The sequence below is a fragment of the Serinus canaria genome, chromosome 1A, assembly GCF_022539315.1.
Source record: "Serinus canaria isolate serCan28SL12 chromosome 1A, serCan2020, whole genome shotgun sequence".
Lineage (NCBI taxonomy): Eukaryota > Metazoa > Chordata > Aves > Passeriformes > Fringillidae > Serinus > Serinus canaria.
Genome location: NC_066314.1, coordinates 3,054,140 through 3,078,973, shown reverse-complemented (window position 1 = coordinate 3,078,973; position 24,834 = coordinate 3,054,140). Strand labels below are relative to the sequence as shown.

The 24,834-nt window shown below is 42.0% G+C and overlaps 1 protein-coding gene across 3 annotated transcripts in view; it reads left to right on the top strand.

Annotated features, from left to right (window-relative positions):
- The window catches only part of MKLN1 (muskelin 1), a 95,008-nt gene extending 70,407 nt beyond the window's left edge, over window positions 1-24,601 (top strand). For all 3 annotated transcript variants that reach the window (XM_009097456.4, XM_050982895.1, XM_050982906.1), the window contains 6 exons: window positions 7,502-7,649; window positions 8,630-8,744; window positions 10,358-10,497; window positions 12,753-12,855; window positions 21,110-21,164; window positions 23,058-24,601. In XM_009097456.4, the coding sequence (XP_009095704.1) occupies window positions 7,502-7,649; window positions 8,630-8,744; window positions 10,358-10,497; window positions 12,753-12,855; window positions 21,110-21,164; window positions 23,058-23,179 (683 nt within the window). In that variant the 3' untranslated portion in view covers window positions 23,180-24,601. The remainder of the gene's footprint in view (window positions 1-7,501; window positions 7,650-8,629; window positions 8,745-10,357; window positions 10,498-12,752; window positions 12,856-21,109; window positions 21,165-23,057) is intronic.
- The last annotated feature ends 233 nt before the right edge of the window (window positions 24,602-24,834 follow it).

The following is a 24,834-nucleotide window of genomic DNA, read 5'->3' as shown; positions in this document are numbered from 1 at the left end:
GAAAGGCAGGTAGGGTTCTCAGAGGCAGAGAATTGGAGTAGAGGGACAGAAGTTATTTTTGCCAGAAAGATGAGACCAAGCTGTTGTCCTGTTATATTTGTAATAAATATCAGAAAAGGGCAAAAAAAGGGAAGAGGAGGGATCAGGGCTTCAGTTCTGTGTGATTCATAGCACTGGAGCTACATATCCTGTGTGTAGTTCTGTATGACAGAAGTCTTTAAAAACACCCAGAAGGCCTGTAACATAACCATGAAGAACTGATTTCATGCCTTTTCTCCTCAAATGACAGAGAAAAATGTTCCTTTCTTCCCAAAAAGCCTTTCTGCATGTATAAGCACATCATTTTCCTGTTACAGCTACCCTGATCTTCATCCTGCCAGTCAGAATTTGAAATTTGAGTTGCACTGTGTACCACTATGGGACAGAAGTTATGAGTATTTCTCAGGTTTTGTATATTCAGTCCCAGCCTCTTCTTCTTCCAGTTACTAAAAACCCCAGGAAGGTAATTAATCTTGAATTTAGGCTGCCCTCCTTCTTTTGATCAGGCTTAATTTTTAGTAAGTAATTTTACTGAAATTGTGAAGTCAGTTATTGGTGGTGATGAGTTATTGTTTGCCCATTAATTTAGTTATTCCAGTAAGGGAGAAAAGTACCCAAGCTCTAATTCTCTGGAGTCATTTATTTATTCAAGTGCTTCCAAGGAAGAGCCAGCTCATATTGTTGACAGTCCTTATTCAGGTGCACGTTGTCTGATGCTGCTCTGAACCCACCCACGCTCCTTTTGTTGTCCTTAGAGCTTTTAAATAATAGATTTTTTTTTTTACTCCAGGAATTTCGTAACATTCTGCCATTTTGGTCTTTTCAAGCTTCATGTCTTCATAGCTAGAAGCTTGAAAATCTGTGGCTTTAAGCTGACACCTTTGTCTACTACAGGTTTAAAGATACTGAGTTTGTCTGGACACTGAGCTCTGCTTTTCATACATGAACTTCAGTGTTCAGTAAAGTAAATGAGAAATGAAGTAAATTTTTAGCCCTTCTCCCCATTCCCACAGGCCCTGAAGTGATGAATAGAAGATTTTGTATTTTTTTAAATAAGAAAATGACTCACTGGAAATAATTCACAAGTAGATTTTTTTGGTTTACTGTTCTCCTGTGTGTGGAAAGTAAACAAAGAGATTTGAACGTTTCCATTGCTTTTGAAAGAAAACACTGAGATAATTTGCATTTTAACAGGAGGAGAACAAAATGCTTATTACATTCAGACAGCAAATGTTGACAGCACAATTTTCACCCCAAAAAAGCAAGTCTTTATTGTGCTCTTGTTAGGTAGTGATACACCATTTTGATCTGTCTGAACAAAGTGATTGTCTGCCTGGTGGCTGTGAAGTTTTAAGCTGCTCAGTGTGATGAGTCAAGTTGAGGATGCCTGACCTAGATGTTCCTATAAAGTCCCATGATTACATTTTGTTCCTGGCTCGCATGTGGCATTCAGTTCTATTCTTAGTTGAGCTATTTTGATTTTTACCCTTTCTAAAAGAACTTAATTGTGCATTTGTTTAAATATCTCGTGGAGTAGGGAATTTTTTTAAAAAAGTAGTGAAATGGATAATAAGGATTATCATAACACAGAGTTGTTGCGATGTTATAAAACCATGGTAATGATATGTTGGTTTTGCTGCTTTCATCTTCTGAGATATTTGTGCTGTTCAGCGTTTCTTTGCTTTTGTTTGTGCGTCTGATGCTGATCCTTTGACCAGCTCCTTGGAAGGCTGATGTGTTTGGGAATGATGGGCGATAAGTATCACTTAAATTTTCTTAATTTGAAGTAAAATACAAAATTCTAACAAATTTAGACCTGCACCTGTGAGGATGTCTTGGATGTGATGGAAGACAACAGAGGTGCAAATTAGAGGTGTTTTAGTACCATTGAATAGAGTTTGTGTTTGGAGGAAAGACAGAAATGTTTATGTTGATGGACATAGTTTTAGAGCAGTTTTATATTTTAACTGCTTTAAAATGCACATAACACTCAAGCAACATAAACCCCCCCAGCAAACAAAAATGGTGTATATCTGAAACATACAGGTGGTCTGGAGATGCCACCAGTCCCAGGTGTCCCTAAGGGCTGGACTGGGAGCTTTCCTGAGTCCCTTAGTCCCATGACTAATTATGGACAGTCACTTCATCTCTGAGGGAGCTCATGACAACATTTCAGGTTGAGCTTTCTGTGATAATCCCCTCTGGCCCTGACTCAGGTGGTGTGTCAGAGCTCCTGCTCAGAGGGAGAATTTCTTCTGCAAGAGGATGTGCAGAGCATCTTAGATTCCTTGGCATCAACTAACTTCCAAAGTCAAATGGGAGCAAACCTTAAAAGTTCTTGTGGCTCATTGTAGTGGTGAAGTTGTTCTTAAGGGCAGCCTACAGATTTTAAAACTAAGCCTAGTTTTTAAGCTCTCTGGGAAGCTCCCAGGGCTCTTGTTGGGCTCGTGCTCATTTCACATACACAACTGTGCACCTGATGGATGGGGAATTTCATGGTTAAGTACCACGGACAGAGGCGACACAGCCCAGCCCAGGAAACAAGGCAAAGTCAGAAAAACATGAATCAAAATAGATGGTACAGCTGGCTCAGCATGCCTGGGATCCAGCTCAGACAGGCAGCCTCAGTGTGTGGTTTTCATCACCTCTTAGTGACACCTGGCATGTTGTGCCTGTGTTCAGGTAAGGTGTTGCCAGTGGCCAGCACATCCCTTGCCATGGAAACATTTTGTTTTGTGAGGGACCTTATGTGCTTTTCGTCTTGTGAGGTCCTTCTCAGAAATAATCTCCAAATCCTTTCCTCTCCCTGTGAAGGTGAGGAGGGGAGAGGCAGTCACCAGATCCTAGAGATCTGGTGACTGCTTGCTGAGCTGCCATAGCCCAGAATTCCATTCAGATTTACTGACTGATTTTTTTTTCCAAAATTTCAGAGACACCGAGCATTGGACATTGGATTGTTGCTTTGTCAACATGACAGCCAAACTGCTCAGATGTCTCCTTAGCTGCTCCTTGGCAGACTGCCAGATGCAGTCTCATCAGGAAAAATCCAAGAGGATAATCATTATCTTGCTGTGTCAACAGCTGGCCTGGTGCTATCACTCACCAGGACTTGCTCCATTAAAGTCTGGGGGAGGGGCTGCTTCCACTTTGTAGGAACTACAAGGAGTGGCTTGGAATAATTTGCACCTACCACTTTTTAAAAATTAATCCTCTGGGAGGTGCCAGCTTTTGGTGAGCAGCAGTATCCACGTGATGAAGTTTTCTCCCAATTTTGTAATGACAAGGCATCACAAGGAGGGAGGATTCTTGTGAATGGCTTGCAGTGGGACTGGCAGTCACATGTTCTGAGGGTTTCACAACTCAGGTGGCACTAAAACCCTGTCAGTGAACTTGCTTCCCTTGTTTATCCTTCACACATCCTTCAGGCACAGTCTGTAGACTATAAATTTATAGGATTGTTTTGCCATTGTTTTGCTTCAAAGTGTGTAGAAAATTTGCTGTAGTATCTCTTCAAATGTAAGTGATGAGATTTAGTTTCCAAAATGCTGTCCAGTACTATGAGAACCACATCTGTGTAACCATAAACTTGACTTCAGGTTGCCCAGAGGGCAGAGGCTACCCCTGGATCCCTGAAAATGTCCAAGGCCAGGTTGGATGGGAGTTGGAGCCACCTGGAGTAGTGGAAGGGGTCCCTGCCTGTAGCAGGGGGTGGCACTGGTTGATCTTTAAGGTCCCTTCCAACCCAAACCACCCTAGAATTTCATGAATTTAAATTTCCTGCTTTGAAAGCTCTGTCTCTGTGTAAAAGCTATTTTCTTGCTTCAATACTGGCAGCAGCCAAGTTTGGGCTTGAAACAACTGTAGCTGTTTGCACACACAAGCCAAAAAATATTCAGCTGGTTTAAATGATCGCTGTGATCCCATAAACTCCTGTAAGGGAGTTTATCAAGTCCTGTAAGGGACTGTGGTAGTGGGAATGTGGCTGTTCCATGACTAGGTGTCACTTTCAGGGAAAAGCTTTCCCTGTGTGTTGTATTTAAGTGGGAATTACCCTGTACAGAGCTGCACAGCATCTCCTCGGAGCTTGCTCAGGTATTATTGCTTGCTTATGGAACTGGCTGCAAACTCCAGGCCTGTGTGGCTGAATGTTGTATTTAAATATTGAGGCCACAAGCTTTTAATTCTTACTATGTAAAAATGAATGAAAATACTAAGTTCCCAGGCAAGGATTCAGACCTCTTATTTTCAGGTAGTTACTGCCTTTCTGCCATAGGCTGGTTAATGAGATTAAGGGGGAAGAAAACATTCAGTAGCAAAGGAAAAGCATTCACCATCTTCTAGACTTTTTAGGTTTGTGTGGTGTTCAATGATTTCTCTCTACAGCTTTTCCTCTTCAATAAGTGATGTATTGTCATAGGAGCCAGGTTAATACCATGTAGCCAGAGGCCAGTGTTCAAAACACCCAGGGCTAAGTCCTCAGTCACTGTTTTATCCCTACAGCTGACCCAAGAGGTGCCCTGTAAGGTGTGGAATTGGTGGGAATTTGCTCCAAAGCTGATCTTACATTACTGTGGAGAAGCACAAGTGAGGGAACTTGCATGGAGCCTTTTTAACACTTCATTCACCCCTTGGATCTACTACATTGCAAATAACACATCTGGAAGTGCTCTGGTTCTCACCCCTTGTTATTTGACTTTTTTCTCCCAAGTCCTAAAATTTAAAAAAATATGTCCTAAGCCATCAATTATTGTCAGTGTTATAGACCCATGTTTGCAGGTTCAATTTTGTTGCCCATGCTCAATTAGATTTCCTTCCCAGTGTACATTTTGTTACCTAAATGTCACAAGTATTTTTCTGATGTTTCCAGCCCGTGTCCCTGTCCAACCATTCTCGTTTGAATTCTGTCCAACATTTCCTGCCAGTCTGCTGCACTTGCAGATGATGAACCTCTCTTACCCCCTAGTGGAAGTATTTCAGTCCTGAGGTTTTTATGGAGCCCTTTTGCTCTGGCAAGGATCAGACTTCCTTGGAAAACATCTTTTTGACATTTCTGTTGGGTTTAAAGCATCACAGCTTTTCCTGCCCACTCTGTAGTATCTTGTCTTACTCTCTCTTTTTTTCCAGGGACTTGTTTATCAAATTTGTGTTATGGGGTTTTTTTAATGACACTGCATCCAACTTTCTCATTTTGTCCTCTGCAAAAGACCAGATGTCAACTCTTTCTTGCCTGAGGCACTACTTAAATACAGTTTCTACCCAGTTGCTTAGATAGGTCACAGAGTTTATGTAAGTTACTCCTTGTCTCTGGCCCTTAGTAATTGTGGGGATTTATATTTCTGATACTTTTCTGGGCATTCTTGCATTTCAAACAGTCTCAAGAAGAGATTGATTTACAGCTGAGGGAAGCCTGGAATTACTTGACTTGAATCTTGGTTTGATTGCAGTTGCTGCAGATGAATTCTATTCTTAATATCAAGAGGAAAAAACCACCAGCGCTGAACTTTGGCAGCTTTTCCCTCCTTCATTATTTAAATAATAATTTCAGCTTCGGGAAATCGAGCATAAACGAGATACAAAATTAATTTATTTAACAACATTTCAGGAGGAGGGATGGGACTTCCATAGACAAGTTTCAGATGCTTTGAGTATCAGTGGTAAGAGAGCAGCTATGTTCCTCATGATTATTATAATTTTCATTTCAATGAGGTATTAGTGCTCTGAAGATTTGCACAGGGTTTTTTTTTTTTTCTGTAATATTCCCAGCTTGGTCTCAAATGTTCAAAGCAGCAGATAGGGTTGCAAAGACATTTTCCATGTGCATTAGCATTGCTGATCAAATTTAGATGGCTCTCCTGCCAGAAACGTCTCAAGCAGGCCTTGAATTTAATCCTTTTGGGTCAGCAACTTAGTCCCTGACTATGCAAGCAAACATATTGCACGATACTTTTCAAAAATTAGCAATTTTTAGTCTATAGTCATCTTTCTGTTCTCAGTTTTTCTGTTCTCAATTTCCTTATGGGATGACTTTCACAGTCCTCATTTGCCTTATTTAAAAACAAAGTTCGTTGTGGTTTGCAGATAAAACAAGGTGTGTAGTCATTGTTGTGTCAGTGTTATTCTCTTATTTTTTTCTCTTTGCTACCACCCATTTTACTTGTAAACTGGATTCATTTTCCTTTAAAACTTCATGGCAAAATTGGAGGCCAAACTAGACAGGTTTATGCTGATGAGGGCTCCAAAGCCTCTTCCTCCTGTAAAATCATAAGGAAGGATTTTGTCAAAGGGAGTCTGAGAATGAGTTATCCAAATATATTCCAGTTTCTATTTAAATTTACATGAGAATGAAGCATTTAATTTTTTTTTAAAAGAAATGCTTAGGTTTTATGGTGTTGCTAAATTCTTCAGTAGGGGCTAAAATTGTAGAAAACCAGATTCTGCTCAGAATTTTTTCATTCCCTTATTGCTTTCCTGGCCTAATGAAAAGAGTGAAGTGTGAGAATGAAACCAGTTACAGAATGGGTTTCCAAAATACCATTTTGTGTATTCCCCAACGGCAATATTAAATATTTTATTAACATAGGGCTCTTTTTCTGGGCTGTGGGGGCAGTTCAGTTAATTGCAAGGAAGAATTTGCAAAATACAAGAGTTCTGAGAATTTTTCGTGCCAAAATCTTGACCGAAGGCCAGGAACCTTTACCAGCCTTTGTAAACTGACCCAGAAAGAGAAGGGAGACAAACAGGATCTGTAAACAAAGATCACGTGCCCTTCACAAATACATTTTGGAAGGATGGTTGCCTAGGGAAACAGGAAATGGGGAATTACACAACAAACAAAAAGCACTGCCAAATAAATTTGCTGACCTTTTTTTCGGGGAATTATGGTGAAAACTATTGGAATCCATAGGATTTCACCATATTTCTGAATCTGAAGGTGGCACAGAAGAATAGTTTGGTAATTACGCCACAACTCTTCAGAAAATACAAAAAGCTTCTTTGATATCTTTGTCCTGCAGGGTTATGAGCTACAGAATTGAGAGGTCATCTTGAATTGTTTGGAGTTTCCCAGCTTTTGCAATTAAGCTTTCTGGAATCAATGCTTCCTTATACAGATGAGATAATAACAAAATCACTCCATTCATATTTGTAAGGGTCATCTGGTCATTCAGCTCTATATTAGGCAGCTAATCCTCATTTCTGAGCTGGTCATCTTGCAAATGGCTCTGTCCATATCTTTTCCTAGGAAACAGCAGCTCTCAGAATGGTTTGTTTTTACTTCCAAGAGTCAGATATAGGAAGAGAAGAAAGGAATTTTCATTGGACTTGGCTTTAACAGGGAAGAAGTTGGTCTATGCATGGTGATCTGCTGAATTGCAGGGAGAAGGAAACTCATTTGCCTGAGGTTTGCATCCCTTCCTGCATCCTCTGTTGTTTCCAGAGTGTAACTTTTATTTTCTTTTCTCAGTTCCAATGACAGGTTTCACTCAAAGGGCCACCATTGATCCTGAACTGAATGAAATCCACGTCTTGTCAGGGCTCAGTAAAGACAAGGAGAAGCGGGAAGAGAACGTGAGGAATTCCTTCTGGATCTATGACATTGTGAGGAACAGCTGGTAAGTCCTAACTTCTGACTTCCACACTGACTTCATTTAGAAAGCAATCCTGTCTCCATAAGGCAGCTCTGTAACCTCTGTTAACCATGGAATTGTTGAAAGTTGTGAAAGACAGCTGAGTTCCCTTTAGGCACCTCTTTTTCCCATTGTTTTTAGAGGTAATAATGGCAATAATCCAAATGAGGGAGGGAAATCATGTGAACATCTTTATTGAAGCCAGGTGGAGGGGATGAGGGGAAGTGAGCAGTTAAAAAAGGCTTTTCCTGCAGGGAGGGTTCAAGGCCAGGGTTCAGGTCCAGTGCAGCAAATTCAGTCCAGTGTAAGTTGTAAATAGCAGTGCACATGGCTCTAGTTCTTAGAAACTGAGGAAACTGGTGCAAGTCAATGAATGGTGATGGAGAAGTCTCCATGCCAAAAGGGATATTCTGACAAAATATCTCCTGACTTTGTACTTAGTAGCTCGTTGCCCCTGTTCCTTTCCAGAACTGGCAGAGATTTTGTCTTCAAGGCCTCTTCTAAAGTGGGGTCAGTCACTTCAAAAGGTGTGAGTGTTGTTTTTTAAAAGTGAATTCTCAGTTATAATTGAAGTCTGCTTGGAAATCACTGAAATACTACCTCTACTATAATGTGTGGTCTAAAGCTCTACTGGGTCCATAATAAAGAAATACTTCATGCTGACAGTTCTGTAGGCAAATAATGTAATGTCTGAAGAGCTCCCCAAAGCTCATGACAAATAATTTTCTAGAATTTTTTCCTGTTTGGTTTGTGCTTGAGGACTGTTTTCAGCCAAGACAACCTCTGATTGCTGGCTGGGTTCTTTGTAGAGCTAAGGATGGGATGGGGTAGGATAATAGAGGACAACATAAAGAGAAGTAAGAAAATCTTTGGTGTTTTACATCATTTGTACCTTCCAGCCTTTCAGCAACTTTTTGTGCTTCCTGTAGGTACAACTAATAATTCTTTACTGCTTTGAATTTCAGGTCTTGTGTCTATAAGAATGACCAAGCAGCAAAAGAGAATCCAGGTAAAAGCCTTCAGGAAGAGGAGCCCTGCCCAAGGTTTGCCCATCAGCTGGTGTACGATGAGTTGCACAAGGTAAAAAGTGATTATTTTTTTTTAAGTCTTTGCTCTGAAGATGTAGCTAGTTCCCTAAAGATGGTACAATAAATATCCTTTTTGAATGTTTGGATTAATATGGTGAATAACTCTCACTTCCCATATTTTGAAATAAGGTGCCAAACTACTTTTAATGTCACTATGAAGTAAACATGAGATCTGTTCTCACACTTCAGAACGCACAAAGCTTCATTCATTATCCTCAGGGATTTAATCCCACCTGTTGGTGAATAAATGAGAACAGATAGTTCCCAAAATTTCTAGGAAAAGATGTGTTTGAATTAACTAATCACAGTTAAGAAGAATCCTCTGAATCAGAGGTGCCTGACTTTGCCCTGCCTGTCAGAAGGAACTGTCATTCTTTAGCACTGTCAGCCTCCAATGGACACATTCATACTTAAATAGACTTAAAATTTGGTTTAGTGTATATGACAGCTCAGTGAACTTAAAGCTTTGTACATATTAAGCTGTAAAGTACAAACCCAGAGATTAGGTTCATAAACTCATGAATTTAAATTACTGTGGCACATTTACTGGTCCTTTCATGGATTTTTCTAAAAATTCTCCCTAGTCTGAAACAGTCTGAGTTAAAAATAATCATATTTTAGTCTTGCATTCTGTGGGATGTTAATCAAATCTGGGAAACCCAGCTAGCCCAAAACTTGAGGGATTTTAAGGAGGAATGGGTGCAGATTCTGTATGGGGAAATTGGATTGCTTGTTGTCTTCACTGTAATGGTACAGTAAATAAATAAATACTGTTCTGCTCTTACTTTTATGTGTAAGGCACCATGAGAGAGTAGTATTTTCTGAGTTACTCTGAAGGTTTCTAAATCATCACAGTTGCCCAGCTTTATCTGAGGAGCTGTTTGATGTGCTTGTTTTGAAGAGTCTTATTTTTAGAAACCTCTGTTCCAATGACCTTTCTAAACTCCTCTGATATAAATAAGGAGAGCCTTCAGCAGTAGGATGCAGAATACATTGTTTTGAGTGATTATTTTTAAAGCCATGGGGAAAGGTAGGCTGTTGGACTTGTTAAACTTCAGTATTTGAAGGTCCTTTGTAGCATGTTTAATATCAACAGTTCAGAGTCTGAAATTACCACACGATGGGAAGAAAAATGTAGCAAAGAAATAAACAGTTCTTTTGTGACACTTCCATTCTTCTGGAAGTTTGCCTCTCTCTAAGTCTAGATTGTGCTGGACTGGGCTTGCTCTCCCTTTACTTTGGACATCTTTAGGACTTCCAGCTCACTTGTCAGTGCTGAAGGATTTATCGTGCTCATAGGCTTTTCCTAAAGAAAGAGTTTGCATGAATTTTGGATGTTCATTTATAAATATCTCAGGTGTCTGCTAAAGGGATGTTCTAACAGTACAACTCTTTTATTATCTTAAAATCTAAATTGTTTAGGAGAACTTTCTTCATCTCCAAAGGGACAAAGTGAGGCTGATAATAAGAAGGAGCAACTTGTCTGAAAGGCAGAGTTTATCCCACCAGAATAAACCTCTGCAAAGCTGCTGACATAGTAAATTGTCTTTGTTCAGTGGGTTTACACAAACAATCAATTTTTTGATCTGCCTCTCATTTCCTTAGGTTCATTACTTATTTGGAGGGAATCCTGGTAAATCCTGCTCTCCAAAGATGAGATTAGATGATTTCTGGTCTCTGAAGCTCTGTCGACCTTCAAAGGAATATCTGCTAAGACACTGCAAATACCTCATCAGAAAGCACAGGTATAGAAACAGAGGTGGTTTGCAATTTTCTTTTCCAGGTGTCTTTTTTTTTTTTTCAAGTTTCTAAGACTCAAATTTCTCATAAACCATTTTGTGAAATGTCATTTTGTTGGTTATATGAAACTAGATGATCTTCAAGGTCCCTTCTAAACCTTCTGCACATTTCTTAATTATTTTAATAAAAAGCAGTGGGCCAGGGCTAAACTGCAAAATTAACTTGATTCATTTTGCCCATGCTGTTCTAAAAGTAGAAAAATCTGGTTATTGTGTGGGGAGTCATGGGGAATTTTTAGATTCCCTTTTCACTCTGCTGCTCATCAACATGTGTTTTGGTGCTGTCACCTCCCAAGGAAATGGAGTATGTTTTGGAAACACTGCTTGGAGATAGTAACAGCCTGCAAGGATGCTAATGAAGTCTGGGGGCTGGATGCCTTTGCACATCTGAGACTCAACCGTGGTGAGGTCATCAGAGTTTCTCATTCAGGAACTCCTGAAAGAGCTCACTTAGGCAGAATTCAGCTACACTGCAGTGCTTCTTGCACTTTGGATGCTTCCGAGCTGCCTTATATTTGCTGTTAAGGGCAATAGCTTTTCAAAATCAAGCTTATGGTGTTGCCTTAGTCAAGAAATTGCAGGAGTGAGAGAGCCTTTCAGGACCCAGCAAATCATTTGAAAGCAGTAAATAGCTCTCCCTGCATTCTGGGGGAGAATACTTTGTTATCAGGCTCTGCCAAGAGTTAGAAGGTCAGGTTAAAATACCTGATGGTATTTTATTTCTGAGGCAGCAAGCAAATTGCTGTACTCAACTCACAGCCACTGTGGCTGGGTGAGGCACTGAGATTAGCCTCACAGTAGATGTGAATACCTACAAGAGTGAATAAAGGCCTTGCCCAGTTATCTGGGAGGCTTATTAAACCCAGATGTGGTGGAATGGAAATGCAGCTGTGCAGCCTCCAGAGACAGCTCTGAATTATTTGTTTCTACTTGCTTAAATTGTACTTGAAGGAAATGTTGCTGTGTGTTACCTGGCAGAAGCTTGGGATTAATGCACTGTGCTCCCATTTTTGGGGTCTGTGTGAGGGAGGCAAACCTGAGCAGCCAGGGATGGAGGGATGGGTGCCTGGCTGGAGCTGAATTGCTGTGGAGTCACTGGCTGCCCTTTATCTGCACTGCCCCAAACTCTGGGTAGCAGAACAGATACTGGCCTTGCATCCACAGCAAAGCCACAGCATCAGCCTGGGTCCTGTTTTTCCTCTGAACTTGTTCAGTACCAGTCAGAGAGGCTGGGCAGGTGGGAAAGAGCAGGGTGGCAGTGGTTCCACTCATTTAAAGTGAAAGAGCAGGGTGGCAGTGGTTCCACTCTCTGGACCGTGGTGATGTCATCTAAGAAAACCTATGGCAGTGTTTGAAACCATGTATAGTGACCAAACTGTCAGATACATCAGGTGACAGACAAGGTCTTTGTGCTCCCTGTGCTGCTCAATCCCTGACATCTTTAGGCAGTTTCAAAATTCAGGCTGCACATGTCCACTGAGGTATAAATAGCCAGCTAGATGACCCAAATAAAAAAAATAACAATATGATAAGATGACAGACAGTGTGATGCTGCACTCAGGGGTAGGTGAGAGGAGGAAAAAGATGATTTTAAACCTCATCCTTTCTAGGCTTATGCAACCAGCTCAGTGCTGCAGGGAAGCAGCTCTGCTCACTGAGTATGCTGAGCCCAGAATCATATCCTGAGGGCTCTGTTCACTTCTTGAGGGAATTCAGAGAAGTTGCAGTTCCTGTTCATTAAAAGAAAATGAGGAAATAATGGTGGTGGTGCACAGGATTTTTGTGGAGCTGTGCTCTTTCCAAGGGTGGGATGTTAATATCCCAGGGACTGAAGTGCTCAGGGCTTGCCTGTGTCTGCTCTGAGGTGCTACTCACATCTTACTTCATTTGTGGAAGACAAGCTGTACTCAAGATTTTATATTTATATATCAAGAAGTCTCTGTGCATATGCTTTTGAATATTTTTAGTAAGAATGTAATACTTTGCCCTCTTTTTTTTTTTTTTTTGGCCTTTACACCCCAAAAAGCCCTCTTCCATGTTTCAGTCTGCCTTGAAATTCCAGCAAACATGAGGCTCAGCTGCCATTAATGAGGTTTTCTTTGGAAATACTGGGTTTGGTAGATGGGTTTTGCTCTCTGTTGAACCAGTAGTACTTAGACTTGAAGGATATGGCTGTGCTCAGGTTTTCTGTCTCTTTGCAGGTTTGAGGAGAAAGCTCAGACTGACCCTCTTAGTGCACTGAAGTACCTGCAGAATGATTTATATGTAACTGTGGATCACTCAGACCCTGAGGAGACAAAGGAGGTGAGGATCAATGAACCTTGTCCTAAAGAAATTTCAACTGCATTCTCATTGAAAGTTTTGGGCCTCTTAAACCTGGGTTTTATTCAATTTGTAAAAGCTCAGCAGGTGCCAGACACTTTGCTGTATCATGTATTTCTCTGCACTTAAGTCACACTGTTTTGGAAACAGTCATGTAACAACTGCAGGTCCAGATAAAATACCTTTTGTACTCCTAAGAGTGAAGGCTAAGCCATGTTTTAATTCCAGAGTGCTGGTGTATATTTTGGGAGCTTTAATTGAAATGTAAACTCTCTGAAATGTCACCAGTCTGTAGTTGGTTGTGCAGTAGAAAGGGAATAGAGACTTACTTGTGCTCAGGCTTCTCAATATTCAGCATCTCTGGGGAGGGAAAGCTTTTCCAAAGATGATCAATATTTCTTGAAGTAGTTTATACCTATACACTGCTTGCTGCCCTTAAAATCTTATGTCCTTTGCCTTTTGAATATTATCCAGTAGGCATGTTCTTTATTCCAGGAATTTGTTCCCATTTCCTGTTTTGATTCCAGTACAGCAGCACGTGTCACTTCACAAAATGGATTAAAGAAATAGTGAGAAGGGTCAGATAAGGTGGTTGATTTGACTCTGGCATTAATTCCCACATGGAGTTTGGGCAGCTGAGATGTGCCAGCATTCAGCTCCTGATGGGTAGATAAGGAAGAGTCTGGGGTTCTTGCTGCCTTCTTTCCTTAATGACTTGGGAAGGGATTCAACAGCTCCTTTTATAAAGTCATGATAGGAGGAGGGGCAGTTCTAGTCCATGCTGAGTCCCTGGATTAAATCTCTAAATCTGGTGGCTTTAACTTGCTACTTTAGCTAAAGAAAAGATTATACAGACACTGAAAGGTCTTGGGGGAGAGTACAAGAATATTCTTGTGTGTCCACAGGATGGAATTGTAGGGTTCATCCTGATCAGGATCTCAGAAGTGATAACATTTGTCATAAATTCTAATCAGTGTTTATAAACATGTGATTCAACAAAATATTTAAGTGCTGTGACTCTCTGTTGTTTGTGAATGTTTTCTTGTTCAAATTGTTCCATATCAAGTAGTTTCACATCCTTTCTAGCCATTTCTAGCGTAGGAAAGACAGCAGATGATCCTGCTTTTCTCTAAGTAGGAAAGGAGATTTTTTTTTTTCCCCCCAATGTGTGTCATCTTCCCAGTGTGGTGACACTTCCAGAGTCTTTGAGATTGGAAAAGACCTTTAAGGTCTTCAAGTGCGACCATTGCCTCAGCACTTCCAAGGCCACCACTAAACCATGTCCCCAAGTACCACATCTGTATGGCTTTTAAATACCTCCAGGGATGGGGATTATACTTCCCCAGGCAGCCCGTGCCAGAGCTGGACAACCCCTCTGGTGAAGTTTTTCCTGATACCCAGTCTTAATTTGAGGCCATTTCCTCTTCTCCTGTGTTTTATTACTTGGGAGTGACCCTGCCCTGGCTTCCCCCTCCAGTCAGGAGTTGTGCTGAGCCAGAAGGTCCTCCCTGAGCCTCCCTTTCTCCAGGCTGAGCTCCTTTCCCAGCTCCCTCAGCCTCTCCTGGTGCCTCAGACCCTTCCCCAGCTCAGTTCCCCTCCCTGGATGTACTCCATCCCCTCTGTGACTTTCTTGTTGTGAGGGGCCTAAAACTGAACCCAGAATTCAAGGTTTCTTCTTCCTGTTTGAGCCTGTACTAACCCACAGAGTACAAGCCCCCATCCTGATGCTCTCTTTTTCCCTCCCACTCCTATAAGATGTGTCCTGTGTTCTCTGATCTTCTTTTTTCTTCATGTCACACCTGTGTTCTGGTAGCCTGTCTCTCCTCAGCCAGTTATTCCTAAGGAGATCTTGCATCTCATGGCTGGCTGGGCCTTGTTTTTATTCCCTGAACAGCAAACATCTGTGGTGTGATGAGCAAGCTCCTCTCCTGGTTCCTGCTGCCTCCTGTCGCCCACAGACCGAGGGAGCTGCTGCAGAAGCTGTGTGTTGGGCACATCTGGCACAGAAAACCCTTTAATATCCTCCTTTGCCCAGCTCAGTATTCAACTTGTCCACCTTGTAGGAATGGAGAATTTACATGCCTGCATGGCTCCTCTGAGATTTTGGGGGAATGTAGATGCTGTATCATAGCAGTAGAAATAGAATAAAATGTTTGAAAAAAAGAATTACCCCTTTTCAGAGAGCAGACTGGCGTTCTGAACATTAATGATCCAGAGAACGAGCTTACATAGCTCAGTCCAGCTGAGTGAATATATTGTGGATTCTCTCTCTGCAGGCCTAATGTCTGATCCAAACAAAATCCAATAGCTTCTGTCTGTCATGCTGGGCTGTCGGATCAGCACACACCACTCAGCAGAATTAAAGCTTCCATCCATTCCAGCCATCTCCAAAAATCATCTGACAATTTCTGGGACGCTTTTTCGTTTGGGTTTTGCTATTCTGTTTTTTGTTTGTTTTTTTATTTTTAAATTATTATTCATTGTGCTGGTCATAAAGCTTTAACTTCCAAAGCTTTTTTTTCCTCTGGGACAGATCTGCCAGGGCTGTGGCACAGAGCCAGCTGCTGGGCTGGTACTGACTGGGTGCATTTCCAGTTGACGTCAATTTACCTTCCGGTTATCACATCGAGTTGGCTTTTTGCTCTGGCATTGCATCTTCAAATAGCTCCTGTGCTTTCCAAAGGACTGACGCAGGCATTTTGGATTCCATATCGAATTTCAAGCACCAGTTTGATTGTGTCTCTCAGCCCAGACACTTCCATACCCTGCCTTTATTTAATTTGTATCTCGATTAATAGCAAAGGTGATAGATGTGATTGGCTGCAGCCATTGAATGCTGTAAGGCATCTTAGAGCTTTAGGGAATCAGTTCCTGCCTGTTTTCCCTCTTTCCAGGGCAGCTGTTAAATTTGGGAAGGACCAGGCTGAATAGTTTCATCCCCAACTTCGTGCAGTAATCTGGAGACTGGCCCTGTATGGCTTCATGTTTTATGGATGGAGATCTGGGTGGTGTTATATACCATTACAAGCAGAATTTCCCCTTGTGGTGAAGCTTGCTTGCTTTGTAATAGAAGTAATTCCTTCTGACTTAGTTAGGCAAGTCTGTTCAGCTGTTTGCAGTTGGATGCCAAGGAAAACAAACAGACTGTTCTTGAAACTTACTTTGGCCTTAGTAACTGATTTTGTTTAAAGTAGCATGAATGATTGATAGTAGGAACATACCCCAAGATTTTCATTCTGTTGCTGTGAATTTTAGAGATGCTAAGAGGACTGGTTTTTTTCCCCCTTTTTTATTGCTCTGAAGTGAAGTGGATGCCTGCAAGTAACAGGTATTGCCTGGGTGCTTGATTTAGTAGCTGCAGGCTGTGTGCCAGCAACTTCTCTGCCCACAAATGCAGATCCAGTCTTTAACTGTGATTCTGCTTGACATCACTTAAACCTCCTCAGTCAGTTCAGTGTTCCCAAATGCAGTGGATCTTTTTAGTGGCTGTGGGTTAATAGCCCTGACACTATAGGAAAAGGAGGGTAAATTTCTAGAAAGTGGGGAATTTTGCCTGTGATTTAACAGACTAAAAGTTGCATAAACGAGTCATTTGCTGATGTAAAATTTTCTGCTGGAATGGCTGTTCTTCTCTGTCACACACAAATGTGAATTTGGTGGAAGATTACAACAACAGGTTTTTAAAGATAAAAGGATGGTCAAAATAAATATCAAATTGAATTCCAGATTTTTTGCTTAGAGAAAAACAGGTGCTTTTAAATCACAGAAACTTCAGTAGTTCATGTATAAAAGGTAAAGATGCTCCTTGAACACTGCAGTTATCATACCCAGAACTTTGCTGCTGTTAAATGGGCTGCAGTAGAAATCAAGATGACCAAAAAATGTCCAGTGCTTTCCACGTATGAGACAGCAGGATGATTTTGTACATGGAGATTTAACAACTGATGAAGCTCAATCCCATGATTGTTGTAAAACAGATACAAAGCACAAGGAAAACTCACAGTATGTTTTTCTTGGAACACGGTAGGAGAAAGAGCAAGGACCTGGAGGCCAATCTGAGGCCTGACTTGCTTGTAGACTGAGGCTGGAGGCCTCTGTTCAAGGCTGCTTCATACTTTCCATTCTTAAGACCTTGTCTTTAATAAGTTTGACAGATAAAGCCAGAAGGGCCCAAAAGTATTGTTTGAATCTGCATTAGACTGGTATTTCTGGGAAAATTGAAGCCCAAATGGGAAAAATAGTTCTAGGAAGGAGCTAAGAAAAGTCTGTTTCTCCTCTTTGTGTCCTGCTGTGATTCTTTGTAAAGCCTCAGAGCCTGAGTGCTGCAGGAGCACAACTCTGTTATGGAGCCAAGGAGCCTTTACAGAACCAGCGTTCAGCCTTCCCAATTTCAGCAACAGCTCCATCCTCAAAGGGTTTGGGCTTCCCTTTGCCTCTTTGAGCCCGTGCTGGGAGTCACCAGCCCCAGAGAGCTGGTCAAAGCTGAGGAAATGGTTTATGCTGTGATTTGAGCACTCACACACAGGCATTACAGAGGAGGAGGAGGAATTGTGTCTGATTCATACAACCGGCCAGGTATCCCAAACGAGAGCTACTCATTCCCCCTTAATCATTTTGTTTGTGCAAAGGCAGAGGTGTGCAGCAAATATGTGAAAATAGAAATAGTATATAACCTTCTGTTAGTTCACCAGATCTGTTTATCTCCAAGGAACCCCTGTCTCTGTTCAGGAGGTTGGTTGGATCTCCGAGAGAGAAGTTAATTGTGTAACAAAGGGAAATGCTGTCTTTTGAGTGGAGGCTTAATTTGGAATGGATGAAGCCAGTGAGCCAGAGGGATTGTCAGAAGAAAATGGGTGGTGGTGTGATTAAAGCAGTTGGATGCTTCTGCTGGATAATTGAATTCTGCTCTTGTCTCCATAACAGAGTTGCTGTGTGATATTAAGCAAATTGTTTTTCCTAGATGGTCATTAATTGGGTGTTTCATTCTGATGCCTGATGGGAGAGATCTGAGGTGTGATTTGCTTGAGGGCCATGCTTTTCTGTGAATTCAGAAGCTGTTGCATAACACTACATATTTTGAAAAATCAGATACTGTTGATTTCAAATAGACCCAAAATTAATCAGAGTTTGAAGTGCCATCTGTTAGAATAACAATTAATATGATAAGAAGGTCGATGAAGAAATTAATTCCTTCTTTAGAGCAGAGCTTGTACTTTGTAAAGAAAATAGTACCTTGGATATCTGCTGGGAATGGTATGTAGGAGACCTGGTATTGAGTGAGCAGTAACTGTCCTACACTTTGGGGAGAACACAGGAATCCTATAGGAGAACATTGTAGGGTTTGGGATTGTAATACAAATGCAGAGTGAACCAGCTTAGGTTCAGCACTGTCCTTAACTGATGTACTTAACTCACATCCTTGACTTTTCTATCAGAAAGTGCTTTTCAAGTGTGAGCTGATACACAAATTAAATTTCAAACCAAACAAACAACAGCCCTCAAGGTTAACTCAAGTGTGGTGCCATCAGTGGAGAAGGGAACAGGATCCTCCTTCCCCACAAAGCTGCAAAGAAACTCACAGCCGTGAAAATCCATCATGCCTGGTGCAGATGAGGCTGGAAACTTGGCAGAGGCCATTTGCAGTGGGGTTTTGGTCTCAGTTCAGCAAGTTCTTGGCTGAACCCTGCTCATCCGGCCTCTTAGTCAGGCACCTGAGCCCCAGTGTGGCTTTGTGCTCCCAGCAGGGCATTGCTGCAGGAGCATGGGAACCCCTGGGAGCACGTGGCACCCGCTTTATGCCAGCCTGGTGTGCCACCAGGCATCTGGCAGCGAGCCCGTGAGGCCATCGTGGGAGGAGGGATGGCCAGAGCGTGGCATTTGCTCTCACAAGCTGCACAGATTTAGCCACGGGTTTTATTGGAATTTTTGGAGCTATTTCTGCTGGGCAGCTGTTGAAGTACAGTGCTGCTGGGAAGCCAGGCTGCTCTCACAAATGAGGCTCATGGTGGAATCCACGTGTGGCATTGCAGTGGTTTAGTGTGACCAGGCCTTGCACTCAGGAGGGCACTTTACAGCCCCTTTCCCCTCATCTCCAGTTTGTCAGTTCTGTGTCTTTCTCACCATACCCTCCCCAAAGGATGCAGACTTACCCAGACACTACAGTCCTTATTTTTGATTTTTCCCTTGATGTCACATTGAAACTGATCTTACTGAAGTGTTTTTGTAGCTTCTTGCACTTGGTTGTAGATCTGCTTTCTGTAGCACTTTTTCTACTTCTTCTTTTTCTACTTCTTTCTACTTTTTGCATCTGGCAGTTTTGCGTTTGGCCATCGTTCTCTGTAGCCCTCACTCCTTTGAGCTTTCTTTGTAGAATTTGCTTTTAACACTTAATTTTTTTTCTAGTGCTTTCCTCATCTGTTGCTGGCTGATATAGGGCATCCCAAAGTGGGCTCCTTATTGCAGAGGAGACTTTAAAACCTTGATAACAGCAAAAGTATTTTATTTAAAGATTCTGCTCCTTTATTTTATTTAAAGATTCTGCTCCTTTTCATGCATTTGTCAGTTTTATAATAAAGTGATACTGATCTGTTGTAGTGCCTAAGTGCATTTTCACAGAGCCTCTGCACCTGTTCTGTATTCCTCATTTTTCCTGTTTATGTTGATTTGCACTTGGCCCTGGTGAAATGCACCTCAATCCATCATTATAATTTGGATTAAGTGGAAAAACAGTTGGGAAGGCTGTCTGTTCCTTGCTGGCAGTCAGTCTGAGTGTGGTGTAAGGTCTGGTGATCCTGCCCTGTTCTGCCAAGCAGGTTATCACTGAAAACCCAGGGTGATCCTGACCCTGGGGCACAGATGAATCACTCCTGATTCAAGGCTCCATTTTGATGTCAAACCATTGATGGCCACCCACAGAAAAGTTATTTGACCTGTTTGCCTTTCCCTGTTGGCTTAATCTAAGTAATGCCTTGACAATGTGCCTTATATCTCATATAAAAGTGTTAGAATTCCTGTGAAAGTCAGAATGGACAAGGTCTATTGCCAAGTCCCATCCCTAGGGCCCTCTGCCTCATAGGAGAAATCAGATTGATGTGCTACAACTTGTTGTTGCCAAATTCACGTTGGCTGCTACTCATCACCTTCTCCACTCCTACATGCCTACAAACTGTCTGTGTTCCCATTTTTTATTGAAATTGAAATTAAACTGATGGATATGTAATGCCTGGCTGTTCTTTCCACTCCTTCCCTGAACATATTTGCTTCTCTTCTGGTTTTTTTCCTCCCTTCTTTTCCCTTCAGGCTGTGTGCTGAAAAGACACACAGGCAGGAGACACAAGATTCCAAGGCTTTAAGGAATCAACTCTTTCTTTGCAGGAGCATGACAAAGCACTAAGCTTTGCTGTTCCTTGGGTTCCTAGAAACAGCAGTCAGGGGCAGAGGAGCACACTGTGGTCACCGTCTATCAGTGAAACATGAAGGGAGAATAAAACCATGAATGCGTTAAGTAAAATGTTTTTATTCATGGTCTTGATGTTCCCAAACAAAGGATTTTTATTTTTAGTTAAGAAGATATTGCCTTAAATTTGTGATGTGAGATCTCTGGCAGTTCAGAATGGTTGTTATTAGAATCATAGAATGGTTTGGGTTGGATGGGATGTTAAGGATCATTGAGTTCCAAACCCCCTGCCATGGGCAGGGATGCCACCCAATAGATCGGATTGCTCAGTCCCATCTGGCCTTCAACACTGCCAGGGTTGGGGCATCCACAGCTTCTCTCTGTGGGGCAGAGCTTTCTCTGTGTTCCTGAAGTTCATGCTCACTCCAGCAGTTACCCTGTTTTTGTGCCATCTAATCCCTGCCTGCTGAGCCTATACCATGTTAATCCCTGGGAATGTTATTGTGTGGAAGGGACTCTACCTTCTGCCAAAAAGGCAAAAAATTCTATGTAAAAAAAAGAGATTTTTAGAACTCTCAGTCAAATACCTTTCATTGCATCAACACTGCTCTAATTCTAGGAAAAACCATCTAGCTTGTGCCAAGGTGACAAATTGTGGTGCTCATGTGAAAGTGCCTGCTGCTGTTATTCATGTGTATGGCACAGGAGTTAGGAGGATTGTGTAGAGAAAACACAGCAACTCTAAAGCTACTTGTACTTCTATGAATCCCTTGGGGTTTTTTGCCTTTGTGGTTAATAACACTTTTTTCTTTCTTTGTCCCTTTACCTTTTCTTCTGCAGTTTCAGCTTCTTGCCTCAGCATTATTTAAGTCTGGCTCGGATTTCACGACTCTTGGTGAGTATTGTGTGTCAGAGGAATTACATGATGTTCCCTTTGATAATTGCTCTTAGTTTCTACTGGGTTTTATATCAAGTGTTATAGCTCCTATGAACATTGCAGGCTCTTTTCAATATGCAAAGTGCCACTACCCAGACATTTGAGAGGTTATTTATAATGACCACTGTCCAATACCTCAAGCCCATATTTAAAACATCTGTCAACATCAGTGGTTTTAAACCAATGCCTCCTGGGATCATTTTGTGTCTCTTATTACATCTGATTCTTTGCTGTTACCCAAGTAAACAGAAGCTTTGGTCAGAATAAAGCACCTCCTGTCATGTCACTTTGGAATCTCACAGCATGGCTACGGCTCTGTTTGCTGTGATAACTGCAATTCCTGGAGTAGTTTGGTTCGCTCTGTTCTCTGCAGAACGAGTTCTTTGGGCAGGGTGTCAAGAGTGGAGAAAACAGTGGCGTGAAGGGCTGGAAACAGGAGGACTGAGCCAAAGCCATGATTTGTTTCACTGCTCTGTCCAGTTAACTCTTTGAGAGATCTCAGAGACTCATCCTGGGCAAGCTGTAGGAAAGGTACAGGCAGAAATTACATCCTTTTATGGAGTGTCCTCAAGTCACTGAGCTCTCACTAACAGAATGGATGACTTCAGTTTTTGATGGAGGTATAATTTCCAATCTAAGAAACTGAGGGAAGGTTAAAGCCCACTGCAGTTCTGCCCTGCTGCATGAGGAAGCACTGCTGAGTTCCTGTGGTTTGGAAGACATCAAGTTGACCGATAAGACCAAACTTCTTTTAAAGAAAGGAAACCCAAGTTTCAAAAAAGTTAGATTTTTCATAGACTCATAAAATAGTTTGGGCTGGAAGGGACCTTCAAAAATCATCTCGTTCCAACCCCCTCTGCCATGGGCAGGGATGCCTTCCACTATCCCAGTTTGCTCCGAGCCCTATCCAGCCTGGCCTTGAACACTTCAGGTATGGGACATCCACAGCTTCCCTGGGCAACCTGTGCCAGTGCTTTACCACCCTCAACATTTTTCCCTAGTTTTAAGCATTTTAGACGGTGAATTAGTTCTTGACTCAGTACTATACTTTACCCAGATTTTAGATTTACAATAGGAGGATATGTACATCAAGAGGTGCTTTGAAAATAAAAACTCCAGCTCTCCTTGATTTGATTAACTTGATTGACTTTGATTAACTGAGGAGTGAGTTCACTGAATTAAAAAGCATTCCTTTGAGATAGCAGCAATGGAAGTAATCCAAAGTGGAGATCGTTGTGTGCCTATCCTATTGTTCTTGCTGATGGTTTTAGTGTAGCATTTGGAAAAACAATGCAAACCAAACCCTGCTGTGTTGGGAGGCAACACTCCAGAAACCCGTTTGCAAAGCTCCTGTGTGCCAAGATGCAGCCAGGTGCAAGTCCAGTGAGTAAATACCAATTCTGAGTTGGGACTCCTGCTGTCAGCACAGCTTATCTCAAGGAAAACTCCAAGCAATCCAAGGAGCAGTTCTGGCTATGGCAGTGAAGATAATGAAGAAAGCCCGAGGACAGAAGAAATGAGGCACCAAATAAAAATAGCTGCATGGATTTTGTTTTCTGGGACATGAGAGCAGTCCCCTGAGAACTCCTGCTTCCCCCATTTCTTCAAGGCTGTCAGTGAGCTTGACAGGCATTTGTTTATTACTTTTTATGGCATCTTGATGGCAGTGCTGGCTTAGGGTGACATAATCTCTCTATATGTGCTTACAGCAGTGGGACGGAGAGCTGGTAGCCTTATTAGTGGAGGCAGAGGGAGCTGTTAACATTTATCCCAAATGGACAATTCCACAGCTAAACTGAGTGTTTGGGATTGGGAGGAGTGACTGACTTTCCCCTTTCCTTCCTCCCCCAGGATTTTCAGACGTTGACCACACGTATGCCCAGAGAACTCAGCTGTTTGACACGTTAGTCAACTTCTTCCCAGACAACATGACCCCTCCTAAAGGCAACCTGGTGGACCTCATCACCCTGTAATGGAGCAATCACTGGACACATGGAAGAGGGGAAAAGCATCCATTTTCAGTATTTTAATTTTTTTACTGCATTGATTGACTGCTGGGATGAAGTTAATATAGTAACCCCTAGGTGTTTGAAAGGGGTTTTATACTTGTATGGTGAATCCCTGGAGCTTTTCCCTTGGAGTAGGTTAATAAAATGTAACTGACGTACTTCTGACTAAATATATATATTTTTTCTGACTTTGGATTTTGAGTTAGCAAATGTAAGATGAAAAGGTGGGGGAAAAAGAAAAAGAAATAAAACCCAGTCATGCAGTGATCTTTTTGCCTATGGGGGAAAATTTGAGATTTGTGAGTTGTCTGGGATTAAAAGATGATGGGTTTTATTTTGTGTTTCCTGAGGAAGAGGGGGAAGAGGTTTTTCTTTCCTCATTTGTAACTAGTCATGATGTATTGCTTTATCCTACAACTCCATCCTCAGCAGCTGAATAACTTGGTGGCAGGACACTGGCAGGTGTTGAGATGATGTAATTGATGTCCTGAGTCTTGCACTCACGGTGTGTCGCGGGAAGGCGAGCGTGTGTTCCGAACCGTCTGTCTCCTCTTCCCAGAGTTTTGCTGACAGTCATGTCTAATTGCTTCTGAGACTCCATCTAAACTGATGACCTACATCCCTATCTCCTGTTCTCTGGGGCCTTCCACTTAAACCTGGCAGGCAAGAGGGAAGCTGAGATACAGCTGGAAAACAGGAGTGCGGTCACTGCCCACACGGGCCCCTTTTCAGGGATTGATCTCTTTGCTGCTGTGCTCATCCACTGAGAAACCCTTTGGGTCCCCAGTGAGCCTGGCAGAACTGGGTCTTCCACCACACATATCCCCAACCTCTGCAAACCTGACCCCAGGTTGGGTGTAGGATTTCTGAAGCAGATTGTCTTCATTTCCATGTGAAGCGTTTCTGTGTGCGTTTGTCCATGTGTACGTGTACAGGGCATTGCTCCCAACAGCTTGTCTCCTTCCCATGTAAGTGCAGCTCCCTTGTCAAAGCATTTTAGACCTAGATCTGAATGTGAGGGAGGCCTTCTTAGCATAAATCTATGAAAATGAGCTGATGCATATGTATAGAAAATGTATTCTTCCTTTTGCTGAAAGCCTTCTTTATAAACACTGTAAGGGCTTGGTGCTGCACTGTGAGGTTGAATGAAGGACATGCATACCCAGCATTAGAAACTCTGTATTCAGTGTCCGTGAGCATTCAGTACACACTGGCAGATGTAAATATTTATATGAAACTGCAAAACTTTCTGTCCAGCAGTGTTCATGCCAGTCAGGTATCGTTGCTGCACCCGCTGTGGCTCCTGTTGAACTTGGTGGAAGTCCTGTGTGTGCAAAGATGATTTGGACTCTTGAAATAAAGAGTTAGTCAAGTGTCTTTTTCAGAGCTCGAGTGTCTGCTTGCTTTGATTGTATTGCCTCTTTATCATGTTCTTTGTGTAACTTTTGTAGTCCTGCTGCATTAGAAATAAATTTCAAAACCTCATACTAGTGTTTAATCACTTAGAAAGGAACAGTATGTCAGAGGCCAGGCTTGTCTTCAGGGAGGACTGTACAAATGAAGTGTTTTTAACCTGTCACTTGAGACTGTTCAGACACTGTGCACTTCAGCGGATGGCA